The 17,023-nt window shown below is 45.1% G+C and overlaps 1 protein-coding gene across 2 annotated transcripts in view; it reads right to left on the bottom strand.

Annotated features, from left to right (window-relative positions):
- PPFIA1 (PTPRF interacting protein alpha 1) overlaps positions 1–15,990 on the bottom strand; it is a 101,248-nt gene extending 85,258 nt beyond the window's left edge. For both annotated transcript variants that reach the window (XM_055079880.1, XM_028479216.2), the window contains exon 1: positions 15,727–15,990. In XM_055079880.1, the coding sequence (XP_054935855.1) occupies positions 15,727–15,990 (264 nt within the window). The remainder of the gene's footprint in view (positions 1–15,726) is intronic.
- Between the last annotated feature and the right edge of the window lie 1,033 nt (positions 15,991–17,023).

The raw sequence follows: 17,023 nt of genomic DNA, 5'->3' as shown, positions 1-17,023 counted from the left end.
CCGGGAAGATCCCACATGCCACAGAGCAACTAAGCCCATGCACCACAACTAGTGAGCCCACATGCCACAACTACTGGAGCCCGCGTGCCTAGATCCCGTGCTCTGCAACAAGAGAAGCCACTGCAATGAGAAGCCCACGCACCGCAACGAAGAGTAGCCCCTGCTCCCGTAACTAGAGAAAGCCCACACGCGGCAACGAAGACCCAATGCAGCCAAAAATAAATAAATAAAATAAATAAATTTATTTTTAAAAAGAAGAATAAACAGAAACAAATGAACTTAACTGTATATCGAATTTTATTTGCGCGGTTATGTTACTTCACATTGCTTTAAAACCCATTATTCTAACTATATATTCTTAACATACATTTATTTATTCTAAGACCCAAAAGAATTGCGAAGAAATTATAAAACTTCATACAGTAGGATGATTATAATAAAATGGTACTAAAATGTCGAAAATATTTCATGTATATCATAGGATAAAGAAAATAATGCTAATATCATTAGAAATCAAAACAGTGTAAGACAAGAATTATAAATATAAAATAAATTAAGGGAAAAGACTTCATTTTAATTTGTTAAGGAAATATCAATACGAAATCCACGGTTTTTAAAAAATGAAAATTTTTGTCTAGCTCTGTTCCCCAGGAGGACCTAAAAGATGCTAACCCCTGTGACATGAGCACACCTGGCCCCCAGACACTGGTTTCTAAACACTTCCCCACGAAAAGGAACCAGGGCTCCTCAGAGGAATGATTTCAGATCTGAGGCAGGAAAAACACAAAGTGGGCCTGGGACAAATTTTTGTTCCAGAAAACAAGGAAACATTCAAAGACTAATAGGGCCTTGGCAAAGGCCACAGGAGCCAATCCAAGGGGGACAATATAAGCATCTAAGGAATAATGATAACTGACTATAATACACCAAATAAATACCAATCCAGTACCCACAGTGACTGAGAGAGAAAGAGAATAAAAAGGGATGCTCTTTACAGAGGAGTATCAATTAATAAACGGAGGAGGACCGAGAGTCGGAGAAATCATCACTTTGCAACTTCCAATGAAAGAAGTGATTTGGCAGGAACACCAAATGGATGCTAAGGGCCTAGGAAGTCCCCTAGTGACCGGGAAGGTCCCTGGGGAGCAGGAGGAAGTGCAGAGAGAGAGACAAAGAGGGGTCAGAAATCACCGCCTCAGCCCAGTGAGCCCACCTCCCACCACAAGAACGGGACCACCAGAAATCGTCCCCTCTCAAAGTGAGGGCAAAAATGGGGGAAATGAGGTAAGGCTGGGAGGTAAAGTGGGAGACGTTAAACCCCTGCGGAACGTGAACTACACATCATTTATACTTTAAAATGGTTTCTAACTGGTATATTGCTCTTATAATTTTCTAATCAGTAAAAAATGTAAATCATATTTAAAGCTGTTATGGTGAATATCGTTATGCATAAGTTTCCTCCAGATAAGAACCATTTCCTTGGGCTTCCCTGGTGGTGCAGTGAATAAGAGTCTGCCTGGCAATGCAGGGGACACAGGTTTGATCCCTGGTCCAGGAAGATCCCACATGCCGCGGAGCAACTAAGGCCGTGCACCACAACTACTGAGCCTGCGCTCCAGAGCTCGTGAGCCACAACTACTGAAGCCCGCGCGCCTAGAGGCCGTGCTCCGCAACAAGAGAAGCCACTGCAACGAGAAGCCCGTGCACCGCAACAAAGAGTAGCCCCAGCTCGTCGCAGCTAGAGAAAGCTCACGCACAGCAATGAAGACCCAACGCAGACAAAAAATCAATTCAAAAAAAAAAACAAACCTGCTGTATAAAAAATAAATTAATTTAATTTAATTTTTTTTAAAAAGAGATAAGCAACTGGCCCAACAGCAGGCAGTTGATTTGCAGTCAGGAGTAAAATGCAGACCTGTCTAGTTCCAAAATCCATGTTAAAAAATAAATAAATGAAAGAGTAATCTGGAAAAAAAAAAAAGAAGAATATGAGCATTTTTGAGGATCTTTATACACAGGGCAAAACTGGTTCTCCGAAAGAGTTAGTTACCAAATTACTTAGCAGTGGTTAGCGCTAAGAGCTAGCAAGCAGGAGACAGGGTAAGAAGTAGGGCCTTCTTCTCTGAGAGAACAGCATATTTACAAAGAAACTGCAGGAAAACCAAACATCTTCGGTGAGGAATGACCTACAACCCAGTATGGCTGGTGCAGGACAGAGAGGGGGCGGGGGACAGAGAGGTCGCTGGGGTCAACCTCTCCTTGAACCAACCTGGTGGAAGAAGAGGGTCCAGATCTCGCCAGCGGACCTCAGAGGCGGCGTCCAAGAGACAGGAAAGGTGTCTCCTACAGGGCCTGGAGACTAGGAGGGTGAGACAAGCAGCCTCCTCGCTTTCTGACCGCCTGACTAGGTAGAAAACCGTACCATCTCAGGAGGAGGGACAGACGTGGGGAAAAGCTTGCTTGGGCCCATGCTGAACTCAAGAGGCCCAAAGCCCACCCAAATGGAGGTGTGCCAGGCGAGGGTGTGCGAGCCCAAGCAGTAGAGCGGGGAGGACAGAGGGTCGTGGAAACGTGAGGAAAGCCGCCGGGCCCAGTCCTCCTGTGCAGACACCCAGCCTCGGCCGCTGGTTCAGCTGCGGCTCTGTCCACGCATCGAACTTGGTCAAACTGAAAGACACAGAGTCTCTCATTCTATTTCTCTTCGCACAAATAAAGAGATCTTGGGCCCCGTGACCCTTCCTACATACTGAGTATTCGGCACCTAGAACAGTGCCTGACACAGAACAGGCGCTCAGTGAATATTTGAAGATATTAGTGTATACGTTATACACATAAGCAGTATGTATACTTCATTAAAATATGACATACATTGTTCTGTGCTTTGTAAGATGGGTGATGTTAAGGGGTTTAAAACTTTTGCCTAAAGTGCTGACTCTACAGCTCAACCCATGTCCCTCGATGACTCCTCCGCCAGTGGTTTCTTCCCCATCCCTCCGGGCCCCGCCCCACCCATCCTCCACGCAGCACCAGCACGACCTCTTACAACCTTCAACCAGAGGGTGTCAATCCCTCCCCACTGAGGCCAAAACTATCCCCACTATCACCACGAGGACCACCATCACCACTACCCCACTAGGACCACTACCCCACTATCACCACTAGGACCACTATCACCGCCATCTCGAGACGAAATGGCTGCATAGCTCTGCCTCCGCCACTGTCTCCCAGGAGCCCAGAGCCCGGAACCAACTCAAGTCACAGGGGGCTCCACGGAGACCGGCGGGCTCTGCCCGCCGGCGCAGTGTGTGCCGAAGAGGGAAGGTGCCCGTGCTCAAACACGACTTTGAAAGGACACTGCTTCAGAGTAGCACTGAACAGCGTTAACTGTTTCAGAAACCAGAAACACTAGAAACACCCATGGTCTTCTGAGAGGGGTTTTCCCACCTCCTCCTACTGAAAAAGCCGCCAGCAACGCTCACTGGAAGGGCTCCACCTAAAGTCAAGGGCACCCCTAGAATCTGCCCTGGATGAGGCGTCACTGAGCTGATTTTACCTCGCTCTGCTTCCCAGGGCAGTTCTCCCTGACGGACTCGCTCACTTAAGCTCAGCAGTGCTGATCCAACCGTGGTAAGGGCGCTGCCAGTGAAGCCCCAGTGGAGTGCTGGCCCCCGCTGTGAGCTCAGCGGTACTTGAGACAGGCCGGGGATTCTTCCCACCAGAGCCCCTCGCCCTCGGCCCCCGGTCGCCATAGCTGGTGCCGTGGAGCGGGCACCGCACAGGCTCAGGAGCATCCCTGCCCGGGCCTCGACAGCCGCGGCCCCGCAGACCGCGCCAGGCGTCGCGCCTCCCTCTGCCCTGCACCGTCCCCCGGCCCCTCTGACCCTCCCGGCCGGGCTCCACCTCCACCCCCCTCGCACTCCGATCCCCGGCACAGGCTGCACTGCTCCCCGCTCAGCCCAGACCTCTGCTGTGACCACCAACACTCCGGACACAGGCAGACTAAGTGGTGGTTTTAGGACCTTCGTCCTTCGGGTGTTTGGAGTCCTGTATCCACCAGTCTCAGGAATCGGCAGACTCTGGGAGAGACAGCGGCACAGTTTGGGGTCCCGCCCACAATTCAACCTGAACACATTCTCTTTTCTCGGTTCTATATATTGGAGTTCTCTGAGATGTCTTTTAAAAATCTCAGCTGTTGCTTTCAAAAGACTAAAATCACTGCACTCAACTTTAAGAATAAAATCTTCATTTTCAACTTTAAAATGAAATTGGAAGGAAGACTAAAAGCAGTAATTTTTTTAAACACTGAAAAAGAAAACCCGCATGTGATCAATTCACAGAACAAAGGTCACATAACCCCTCCCACCTCCTCAGCCTTCTCCTCAGCCACCGCCAGCCCGTCATCACCGCCAGGCTGGCACAGGGCAAGGGGAAGAGGGGAGACCAGTGCGGGGCTGGGACAATGGCCGCGAGAGGAGCCAGAGTGCAGGTCCTCTGTCCCCAGGGGGCGTGGGCCGCTTGCTCCATCCTCTTTCCAAGTTCAAGTGGCCGAGCATGGGCAAGCTGGGGATTCTGATTAGAAACGGAGGAGCGGGGCTAAGCAAGGACCAGTGGTTCTTGTTCTCCTGCATCAAATAAAGATGATAAAGGGCTTCCCTGGTGGCGCAGTGGTTGGGGGCCCGCCTGCCGACGCAGGGGGCGCGGGTTCGTGCCCCGGTCCGGGAGGATCCCACATGCCGCGGAGCGGCTGGGCCCGTGAGCCATGGCCGCTGGGCCTGCGCGTCCGGAGCCTGTGCTCCGCAACGGGAGAGGCCACAGCGGTGAGAGGCCCGCGTACCGCAAAAAAAAAAATAAATAAAATAAAATAAAAAAATAAAGATGATCAAATATATTTACTATTACGTGTTGCTTCAGATGAAGAGAACACACCAGTTTTCCCCCACTTCCAGTTACGTACGTGAGCAACTTGTAGGTCAGCCCGCCAAGAACTAGAAAAGCTAAATAAGATACATTTTTGAAGTCTGTCTGAAGGCATCAAAGAGGCACTGAGGCAGCCAAAACTGGAGGGTCCAAGACTCCAAAGAAAAGGGAAGCCCAGTGAGGGAGCGGGAAACTGAGAGGGGCGCTCCTTCCCTCGGGGAATCTGACCATGCTGACTCTGGGAAGAAAACGCAGTGCAAAGTCAAGCAGAGGGTACTAGCTAACAGAGCTCTGGACAGCTCCATAAGGCTGGGAAGACAAAAACTCTGGTACAGGCCTGACAAGTCAGCCAGGACTTTAGGGACTAAGCTCCCCGAGAAAAGGGAGGCACAGAAAATGAGCCCAACACTCTGCGCAAACTGGCTGAGCAGCTGGGTTGCAGTAACCTCATGGTGCTCAGGAGACAAAAACTGGGCTTCTGGACCTGCCAAGGAGGGGCCCTGGGAAGCTTCCAGATGGAGAAGCCCCCCCTCCACCCCAGGGTGGAGCGGAAGGTGGGTGAAGGCAGCTGAGACTGAGGCTTACAAGGACTCCCAGCCTCCAGTCACTCAGTCCCCGACTGAACTGAGAGCCGTGACCCTACTCTGGGTCTGCGTCAGAGGAAACTCTGAAGGAAGACAGCATCACCCAGAACCTCTACAGCTTTTCATACATAATGTCCAACACGCAACTAAAAAAACAAAAACAGGCATAACAACAAATAGGACCAAGAGAAAAAAAGAACAGAAATAGAAACAGATCCGGAGGGGACCCATACACTAGAGTTATCAGATGCAAACTTCAACTGTTCAAAAATATACTTGACAAAAGGAAAATTTTCCAAGAATCAAAACGGATTCTAGAACTTGAAAATAACAGCGATTGAATTTAAGAACCCAATCTATGGGCTTAACATCAAATCGGACACAGCTGAAGAGAGGATCAATGAACTGAAGGATGGATTAGTTTAAAAAAAAAAAAAAAATACAAGTTAGAGGAAAAAAAGTCTATCCAAGGAGCCCAAAAGACACCGCAGGACACTGTTGAAAAGATCTAATGTACATATAAATGGGGTTCCTCACAGCGGAGGAAAGACAGGAAGGGGGATAAGAAATACCTATAAAGATAATGGTCAAAGTTGGTTGAAGAATCAAGCCATTGACTCAACAAAGAAAACCACACATTGGTTTTCAGGAGCTCTTCTGGTGTCTAAGGCAAAAAGAAAATGTTAAAGTGCCCAGAGGAAAAACGGCACTGCCTTTAATGGCACAACAACCCTGAGAGCTGACTTTTCCAGAAAAAGGAAGTCAGAAGATAAGGCATTGGCATCTATAAAATGCTGAAAAACAAATAACCACCAACCTGGAATTCTATACCCAACAAAAACATTCTTCAAAAGTGAAGGCAAGGGCTTTCCTGGTGGCGCAGTGGTTGAGAGTCCGCCTGCTGATGCAGGGGACACGGGTTCGTGCCCCGGTCTGGGAAGATCCCACATGCCGTGGAGCGGCTGGGCCCGTGAGCCATGGCTGCTGAGCCTGCGCGTCCGGAGCCTGTGCTCCGCAACGGGAGAGGCCACAGCGGTGAGAGGCCCGCGTACCGCAAAAAAAAAAATAAATAAAATAAAATAAAAAAATAAAGATGATCAAATATATTTACTATTACGTGTTGCTTCAGATGAAGAGAACACACCAGTTTTCCCCCACTTCCAGTTACGTACGTGAGCAACTTGTAGGTCAGCCCGCCAAGAACTAGAAAAGCTAAATAAGATACATTTTTGAAGTCTGTCTGAAGGCATCAAAGAGGCACTGAGGCAGCCAAAACTGGAGGGTCCAAGACTCCAAAGAAAAGGGAAGCCCAGTGAGGGAGCGGGAAACTGAGAGGGGCGCTCCTTCCCTCGGGGAATCTGACCATGCTGACTCTGGGAAGAAAACGCAGTGCAAAGTCAAGCAGAGGGTACTAGCTAACAGAGCTCTGGACAGCTCCATAAGGCTGGGAAGACAAAAACTCTGGTACAGGCCTGACAAGTCAGCCAGGACTTTAGGGACTAAGCTCCCCGAGAAAAGGGAGGCACAGAAAATGAGCCCAACACTCTGCGCAAACTGGCTGAGCAGCTGGGTTGCAGTAACCTCATGGTGCTCAGGAGACAAAAACTGGGCTTCTGGACCTGCCAAGGAGGGGCCCTGGGAAGCTTCCAGATGGAGAAGCCCCCCCTCCACCCCAGGGTGGAGCGGAAGGTGGGTGAAGGCAGCTGAGACTGAGGCTTACAAGGACTCCCAGCCTCCAGTCACTCAGTCCCCGACTGAACTGAGAGCCGTGACCCTACTCTGGGTCTGCGTCAGAGGAAACTCTGAAGGAAGACAGCATCACCCAGAACCTCTACAGCTTTTCATACATAATGTCCAACACGCAACTAAAAAAACAAAAACAGGCATAACAACAAATAGGACCAAGAGAAAAAAAGAACAGAAATAGAAACAGATCCGGAGGGGACCCATACACTAGAGTTATCAGATGCAAACTTCAACTGTTCAAAAATATACTTGACAAAAGGAAAATTTTCCAAGAATCAAAACGGATTCTAGAACTTGAAAATAACAGCGATTGAATTTAAGAACCCAATCTATGGGCTTAACATCAAATCGGACACAGCTGAAGAGAGGATCAATGAACTGAAGGATGGATTAGTTTAAAAAAAAAAAAAAAATACAAGTTAGAGGAAAAAAAGTCTATCCAAGGAGCCCAAAAGACACCGCAGGACACTGTTGAAAAGATCTAATGTACATATAAATGGGGTTCCTCACAGCGGAGGAAAGACAGGAAGGGGGATAAGAAATACCTATAAAGATAATGGTCAAAGTTGGTTGAAGAATCAAGCCATTGACTCAACAAAGAAAACCACACATTGGTTTTCAGGAGCTCTTCTGGTGTCTAAGGCAAAAAGAAAATGTTAAAGTGCCCAGAGGAAAAACGGCACTGCCTTTAATGGCACAACAACCCTGAGAGCTGACTTTTCCAGAAAAAGGAAGTCAGAAGATAAGGCATTGGCATCTATAAAATGCTGAAAAACAAATAACCACCAACCTGGAATTCTATACCCAACAAAAACATTCTTCAAAAGTGAAGGCAAGGGCTTTCCTGGTGGCGCAGTGGTTGAGAGTCCGCCTGCTGATGCAGGGGACACGGGTTCGTGCCCCGGTCTGGGAAGATCCCACATGCCGTGGAGCGGCTGGGCCCGTGAGCCATGGCTGCTGAGCCTGCGCGTCCGGAGCCTGTGCTCCGCAACGGGAGAGGCCACAACAGTGAGAGGCCCGCGTACTGAAAAAAAAAAAAAAAAAAAAAGTGAAGGCAAGATAGGGGCTTCCCTGGTGGCGCAGTGGTTAAGAATCCTCCTGCCACTGCAGAGAACACGGGTTCGAGCCCTGGTCCGGGAAGATCCCACATGCCGTGGAGCAACTAAGCCCATGCACCACAACTACTGAGCCCGTGTGCCACAACTACTGAAGCCCTCACGCCTAGAGCCCGTGCTCCGCAACAGGAGAAGCCACCGCAATGAGCCCGTGCACCACAGGGAAGAGTCGCCCCCGCTCGCCGCAGCTAGAGAAAGCCCGCGTGCAGCAACCAAGACCCAATACAACCAAAAATAAAAATAAATAAATTTATTTTTTTAAAGTGAAGGCAAAATAAAGACTTTTCAGGCAAATGAAAATGAGACAACTCATCACTCACAGACATCAACTAAAAAAATATTAAAGCAGTTCTTCGAAAGAAAGAAGTCTCTGACAGAAATATGAAAAAACAAGTGAAAAGCAACAAAAAGGGTAACTATGAGAATAAATCACAATATTAACTGTACAAAACAACGATGATAATGCCAAAAATATATCTAAAATTTTAAAGTATGATAGCAGTGACACAGGAGGTGGGAGGGCGTTCAGTGCAGTTTGAGCGTCAAAGAAAACAGCAGTGTCGGGGGTCAGTAAAGACAGGCACGAACCTAGGCTGAACTGTAAAACACGCCCTGTGTCTGCGAGTGTATATCCGACCCCCGACACGGGAACACAGAGTTAAAAACACTTCATACTTCTCAAAGAAGGCAAGAGAGAAAGGACACAGAATAGGTGGGATAAACAGAACACAAATAGTAACACTGTACCTATAAACTGAAATATTGCAATTACATTTAAATAGAGCAAATACTCTAATTAAAAGATAAAAACTGTCAAACTGATTAAAATAAAAACTATACACTATTCACAGAGGTACATGTTAAGATATAAGACCACAATCAGGCGAAAGGAAAAGATACCCAGGCAAACACTAACAGGAAACTGATGTGGCAGATATCACTGTCAAATAGTGTCTGAAGTAAGAAGCATTACTAGACATAAAAAGAAACATTTCATAAAGATACAAGTTCAATCTGGTGAAGAGAATTCTAAATTTGAATGTACCTAATAACATAATCTCAAAATATCAACACATAAAAACGGATGGAAGTAGAAAAGGAGAAACAGCCAAATTCATCATCACAGTGGGAGCCTTTAAGATGCATCTCTCAGTAGAAGGGGGCTGTCCAGTATGCAGTCACATGCAGCTATGAGGTAGTGATACTTGAAGCGCAGCTGCTCCACACTGAGACGTGCTGCAAGCAGGAAACGCACAGCGGATTTTAACGACTTAGTATGAAAAAAAGAGCGTAAAATATTTTATGAGTTTTTTTCATGTTGATCACACACTGAAATGATAATATTTTGGATATCTGTGTTAAATAAAATATATTAACATTAATTTCACCTATTTCTACGTTATTTAATGCGGCTACCAGAATCTGAATTACATGATTAACAAGCCTCATCTAACTGATACACACAGAACACTGCATTCCTGCTGATACACATTGCTTTCAAGTGCCCAAGGAACACTTTCCAAAATGAATGTGTATTGGGCCATTAGGAAAGCTCAACTCATTTCAATGGATTGAAATAATGCAGGGTATCTTTAGGGATTGCAGTAGACAGACAGTTCATGCCCCCTCAAAATTCATTCCCCCCAAGGTGATGGTATTAGGAGGCATGGACTCTGGGAGGGATTAGGTCCTAAGTGCAATGAGCTCCCTTGCCTGCTTCCGCCCAGTGAGGACAGTGAGAAGAAGCTAGACATCTAGGAACCAGGAAACAGGACTCACCAAACATGGACTCTGCCGGCACCTTGATCTTGGGACTTCCCAGCCTCCAGTACTATGAGAAATAAATTTCTATTGTTTATACGTCAGCTAGTCTATGGTATTTTATAACAGCAGCCCAAAAAGACTAAGATAGGGATCTTCATGGAAATAAGCCAGAAATCAACAAAAAGATAACGAGGAAAACCTCCCCAAACATTGGGAAGTTAAACGACATACTTCTTTAAAAACTTTATAAATAATAATTTTTAAAAACACAATGAAGGGGCTTCCCTGGTGGCGCAGTGGTTGAGAGGCCGCCTGCCGATGCAGGGGACGCGGGTTCGTGCCCCGGTCCGGGAAGATCCCACATGCCACGGAGCGGCTGGGCCCGTGAGCCATGGCCGCTGGGCCTGTGCGTCCGGAGCCTGTGCTCCGCAACGGGAGAGGCCACAACAGTGAGAGGCCCACGTACCACCAAAAAAAAAAAAAAAAAAAAAAACCACAATGAAAATTAGAAAATACTTTTACATAAAAGATAAATGAAAATTTGGCTTATTCAAATTTGTGGGATGCAGCTAATGGTGTTTAGAGGGTAACTTATAGCCTTAACACATATACTGGAAAAGAAAGAAGGCTAAAAATCAATTAAGCATCTATCCCAAGAAGCCAGAAAAAAGAATAGCAAACGAAACACAAAGCAGATGGAAGAAAAAGGAGCAGAAAATAAGGAAATAGAAAACAAATATTAAATTTAAAAAAAAAAATCAATAAAGCCAAAAGTTGGTTCTTTGAAAGGACTGATAAAATTGATAAACCCCTAGAGAGACTGATTAAGAAAAAGAGACAAAGCACAAATTACCAGTATCAAGAATTTTTAAAAAGGGATATTATGAACCACTTTACACTTACTAATTGGAAAGTTTGGGTGGCCTGAATAAATTCCTAGCAGGGGGGAAATGCTTTACCTAAACAGACACAAGAAGACATATAAAATCAGAAAAATTCTATTTCCATGTAAAAAATTAAATCTGAAATTAAAAGCCATCCCATAATGAAAATCCTACACCAGCTGGTTTTGCCAATCAATTCTTCCAAAAATCTAAGTAAGAAAACACCAATCTCACAGGAACTCTTCTCTGGGTAAAAAAAGGAACACTTTCCACCTTGTTTTATAAGACGAGCATAACCTTGATACCAAAATCCAACAGGACAAGAAGTATAAGAAAGTAAAATTACAGACCTTGAATACAGATGCAACAATCATCCTAAACAAAATTAACAAATAAAATCCAACGAAAGGAGAATACATCAAGATCAGGTTGGGATTATTCTAGAATCACAAAATTTTTTAAAAAGTTAAATCACCACATCAAAGAAAAATCACTTGATTGTTTTAAAATTTGCAGAAAATATACTTAAGAAAATTTAATGTAATAATTTTAATTCATGATTTTAAAAAACTCTTAGCAAACTAAGAATAGAGGAAATTTTTCATATTTTGATAAAAATATCTACAAAAAAGCCACAGTAGGGCTTTCCTGGTGGCGCAGTGGTTAAGAATCCGCCTGCCAATGCAGGGGACATGGGTTCGAGCCCTGGTCCGGGAAGATCCCACATGCCGCGGAGCAACTACTGAGCCTGCGCTCTAGAGCCCGCAAGCCACAACTACTGAGCCCGCATGCCACAACTACTGAAGCCCGTGCGCCTGGAGCCTGTGCTCCACAACAAGAGAAGCCACTGCAGTGAGAAGCCTGCAATGAAGAGTAGGCCTTGCTCACCACAACTAGAGAAAGCCCACACGCAACAACAAAGACCCAAAGTAGCCAAAGAAGTAAATAAATTTTTTTTAAAAATTAAAGAAAAGTTACAGTAAATATCATATGTAATAGTGAAACAGTGAAAGCTTTTCCTCTGATACTGGGAATGAGACAAGGATATTTATTCTCATTACTTCTCTTCACCACTGTGTTGGAGATCCTAGCCAGTACAATAAGGCAAGAAAAAGAAAAAGGGTTATAGAAACTGGAAAGAAAAAAAAAAGAAACTTACCTGCAGACATAATTGTGTATACATAGAAAATACACGAATTATTACTAGAAATAATTGGATTTAGCAAGTGAATACAGAAAAAATAATTCTATCTCTACATACTAGTAATTTATAATGGCATCAAAAATATGAGATATCTAATTAAACATGCATAAGACATACAGAAAACTGTAAAATTTTAAGACAAATTAAACAAGATCTAAATAAATGGAGGACTATACATACTGTGTTCATGGATTATAAGAACAATAATAAAAAGACGTCATTTTTCCACACAGTGGTCTACAAATTAAATTCAACCTCAATTAAAATCCCGGGGCTTCCCTGGTGACGCAGTGGTTGAGAGTCCACCTGCCGATGCAGGGGACACGGGTTCGTGCCCCGGTCCGGGAAGATCCCACATGCCGCGGAGCGGCTAGGCCCGTGAGCCATGGCTGCTGAGCCTGTGCGTCCGGAGCCTGTGCTCCGCAACGGGAGAGGCCACAACAGTGAGAGGCCCGCGTACCGCAAAAAAAAAAAAAAAAAAAAAACAAAACCCGGCACATTTTCTGGGGAAAGACAGCCTAGTGGATTCTAAAATTTATCTGAAAATGCAAAGGGTTAAGATTAGCCAAGGTAATACTGAATAATGACTCAGGTGTAGGATTTAAATTACCAGCTATGAAGACTGACTAAATCTACAGTAATTTAGATAGTGTTGCATTTGTGCAAAAGAGACCAAAAGATCAATGGAGCAGAGGGGAGTCCAGAAACAGACCCATACACTTACGGTCACTTGATTTACAACAGAGATGACACTGCAGCACACTGGGGAAAGGATGCTTTTTTTAGTAAATTACAACTGGATAGCCATACACTTAAAGGAAAAAAAAAAAAGGAACCCTGGCCCCTATCTCACACAATAAACAAAAATCAGTTTCAGATGGATTACAGATCTAAATGTAAAAGATAAAACAATAAAGCTTTTACAGGATAACATCTTCATGCAACTTCGTGATGATATCTTTCAATGAACATAAAGTGCATTAAATATTACTGAAAAGACTGATCACCTGGGGTACATTAAAATTAAAAATTATGCTTTTTAAAAGACACCACTGAGAAAGTGAAAAGGCAAACACACCCCAAAAAAACCCTGTCATACATATATGTACTCAGAATATATAAAAAGAACTCCTTCAAATCAGTAAGAAACAAAACAGACAACCCTATCAAAAAATGGGCAAAAGACAATTATTTCATCAAAGATGGTAAGCAAATGGCCAACAAACGCCAGGGATGTTTCCTGGCCATCAGGGAGCAAGTTTCCACCCCACTGAGCTCCTACCGCTCAACACCACCAGACAGCTACAACCAAAGAACCGCCGATACCGAGGGTCAGAACCACCAACGGCTCACACACTGTGGGGGGCAGGACAACGGTCACGACCACCACCCTGGATAGAGCCTACTAAGGCGGACATACTCCATCACCTGGCAGTGCTACTCCTTTGAACACACCCAACAGAAACACAAACACATCTGTACCAAAAAGCAAGTAAGAACATTCAGGGCAGCATTTGTAAAAACTAGAAACAACCCAGATACCCATGAACAATAGAAAGAATAAATTATGGTACGTTCATACACTGGGTTATTAAATAGCAGATGAGAACGAACAAAACCTACACAGATAGAGCTGTCAAAGATAATGCTGAATGAAAGAATCAAGAAATAAAATATACACATTACTGTATTTCATTTACATAAAGTCAAGAACATGCCAAATTAATCAACGGCAGAAAAGTCGAGACCACAGTTAGCTTTGGGAGACAATTACTGGGAGTGGGTGGAAGGGGGCTTCTGGGAAGCCTGGTAATGTTCTATTTCTTGGTCTGGGCAGTGGTTACAAGAGTGTGTTCGCTTAATGAAAAATTCACTGCGATGTACACTTATGATTTGTGAATTTTTCTGACGTATGTTCTGTTACAGTTAAGTTTTTTTTAAGTACACTATTACTTGCCTACATAATCTGGCAGGAGTTTATTCACACGCCTACCTGGTCACACAATTAGCCACCAAACAGAAGACAAATGCCAAGAAAGGGAAGGATCCAAAAAATGTTTACTTAATGGTTCCTGTGTTTCTAAAACGCTGGACTCAGGCGCTCAGGTGGTGAGGTGAGCTGGTGACGTCATCACATTTTCCACTCAGCAAGGCATTTCCAGGCTACAACACAGAGCAGCAGCTAGCAACAAATCACTGAGCAACTGCCCCACTGGCTGGTGTGACAACCTCCACTGCATGAGACTGGACTTTACAAAACTCCTGTCCCTTACTTGTTACATTCCTTGTGCTCATCCTTTCAAAAAACTACACTTCAGCGTATGTACCTCAAATTACAAGAAGACAAATACAGTTACGAAAGAAACAAAACAAAACAAAAAAACCCAAAGTACTGAAAAGATTTACAAATACTACAATAAAATCCCAGTAAAACATAATTTGGCCAACCCTTCTAAGCTTGTGGTAATAAAATCTGACCCAAACAAACTTGGTAATTTACAAAATTCAAATGAGAAAAAATTTAATGATTCTCAAATTGACAATGACAGAACATTACAGCACTGACATCAAATTATTGTTGCTAAGAAGGAAATCCAAATGTTTAGCTTATCAATCTTTCAGGAGAATTGACTAAAGCCCAGAAATGCATTAAGGCTAGGAATTATTCATTTACTAATTTACCACTGCAGACCCATCATGAGAGAATAAATGCATGCTTATTCAGGTCTACCTGAAAGCACCATACAGGCACCTATTACGAACAGGTAAAATGGCACCTACACATCTCATACACACCCAAGTAACATGCCCATCTCCCACTGTGCTCTGCGCCCCCCAGCGCACACTCTTCTAGCTGACACCCTCTCCCTGCTGCTATCATTAGATCCTCACTCAGCTCCACAAGGCCTGAGACACTGCTCCAAACACAAGATCCTTAGGTGAAAAACTTCAGTGTGACTGTAAGCTTTACAATTCTCATCTGCCAAAGAAAAAGTTCCAAAGGACTCCATCTTCAGTCTTCTATCCCCTAAAACAAACCTGACTTACAAAACACCCGTGTTCTGAGAAAGGTGGACCGTAAAAATATTTTTCCTGTGAAATCAATCCTATTTGTCCAGTAAATTTCATTAGGAAATTGGAAATACATAATACAACCCATGGAAATACACATTTAGGCGAGGAATAGCTTAAGACAGCAAAACGGAAGGCACCACGGAGCTTGGTTACTTCATGGCCCTTTTTCAAAAACTCTGGAGCACTATTCCAAAGCTAGGCAGTGCCTTCTGCCGCCCCAAAGGGGAACCAGAGCAATAAGGTGTTTTTACAGAACGTTATGGTACACTAGTGTTTGTTCTCACTAAGAAGTTTAATCCTCAGGAATTTTATCTATATGGGACTTACAAATAACAGAACCACCATTTCACAAGTGATTGCGCAAAATACACCTCTAAAAATTGCAACATCGTAAAAAAGCGTTTAGAAAAAAACTCTCCGGTGAAAATCACCCATACCTGTGGAAGTGCAGTATTGAGCTGCCTCTGCAAGGAGTCTCTTTCGTGACCAACCTCGTGTAATTTGCCCTGGGTTAGTGCCAGCGTTTCTTGGGTCTCTCTCAGAGTGTCAAGGAGACGGTCCCTCTCTTCCAGCATGGAGACCATCAACTGTTCAAAATGCGAATCTGCATCTGGCTGTGACGGGGAGCTGGACCCATGGCTTCCACTTCCTCCTGGGGGGCCTTCTGCTTCACTGATGGTTGGCATGACCTCGCACATCATCTTGAAATGAAAGACCCAGACCACAGTCATCAGGTGCAAAACAAAGGCTCCCACAAAGCTGCAGCTTTACCGCTATCTGCAGCTGATAAATGAAAGGCCGACAGCCTCATTACTCCCAGATCTGACTGCTATGCTCTGTACAGGAAAAAACTGGGCAAACATACACATGCATATCCAAAGTGCCCAGAACACATAAGATGAAGACATTTAATACTGACAGTAATCCAGTGAAGGGGTAAAGACCAAAGAAGACTACCCTCACATAAAGAACAAACCCTGTGGCATTTTCTCTGCAAAGCTGTACTTTCTAGTTGTTGAAAACAAGTGTGCTTCTGTAACCTTTTTTTTTTCCCTTCTATTTCCCGGTGGGGGAGAGAACTTCAAAACACGTGCCACCCAATCATTTTTCAGGAAAAGCACAGAAGGAGCATACAGCCAGTAAAACTGACAAGTACAAAATCCATCAGGCATCTTAGAGGAATGTGTGCAGTCAGCTCCTGGGAAGGACTGACGGCTCCCTGAATTCTTGGGCTGGATTTGGTGAGCGACAAACGGAACTGGACTCGTTAAGGGCGCGAGAGGTGTTTTTCAACGGCTGCAATGGTTGGTCAGTCAACCTAACTTACGTAAATTAACAGACCCCCCCCCCCAAAAAAATTCCACAATGGAAATATAGCAGGTCGAGACAGACATGCACGGCTAGAAAGGAAGGAAAAGTGAAAGGTGAGATTACGAGAGGCTACTAAGTGTCTCAAATATAATGACGGGGCGAGGGGCAGGGGGCCGGTTCCCGAGGCTGCCGCCGGTGTTCCGGGCTCGGCGGACCCCCAGAACGGAGATGCCCAGGACCGCGTACCACGCACCTGACAGTGACAACGACTCTACCCCGCTCGCACCCGCACCCGGTGCTGCAGCAGCCCGGACGCCAGGGTGGCGAGAACGATTCACCACGGGAACCCAGCCTGGCTCGGGACTTCCTGCGGCCACAGGTCCCCGCGCCCAGCGCTGGGGTCCCCGGGGGCGCGGGTCACCT

Source organism: Physeter macrocephalus, chromosome 18 (assembly GCF_002837175.3).
Source record: "Physeter macrocephalus isolate SW-GA chromosome 18, ASM283717v5, whole genome shotgun sequence".
Taxonomy (NCBI): domain Eukaryota; kingdom Metazoa; phylum Chordata; class Mammalia; order Artiodactyla; family Physeteridae; genus Physeter; species Physeter macrocephalus.
The sequence above is the reverse complement of the archived record's forward strand: the minus strand, read 5'-3'. Positions and strand labels throughout refer to the sequence as shown.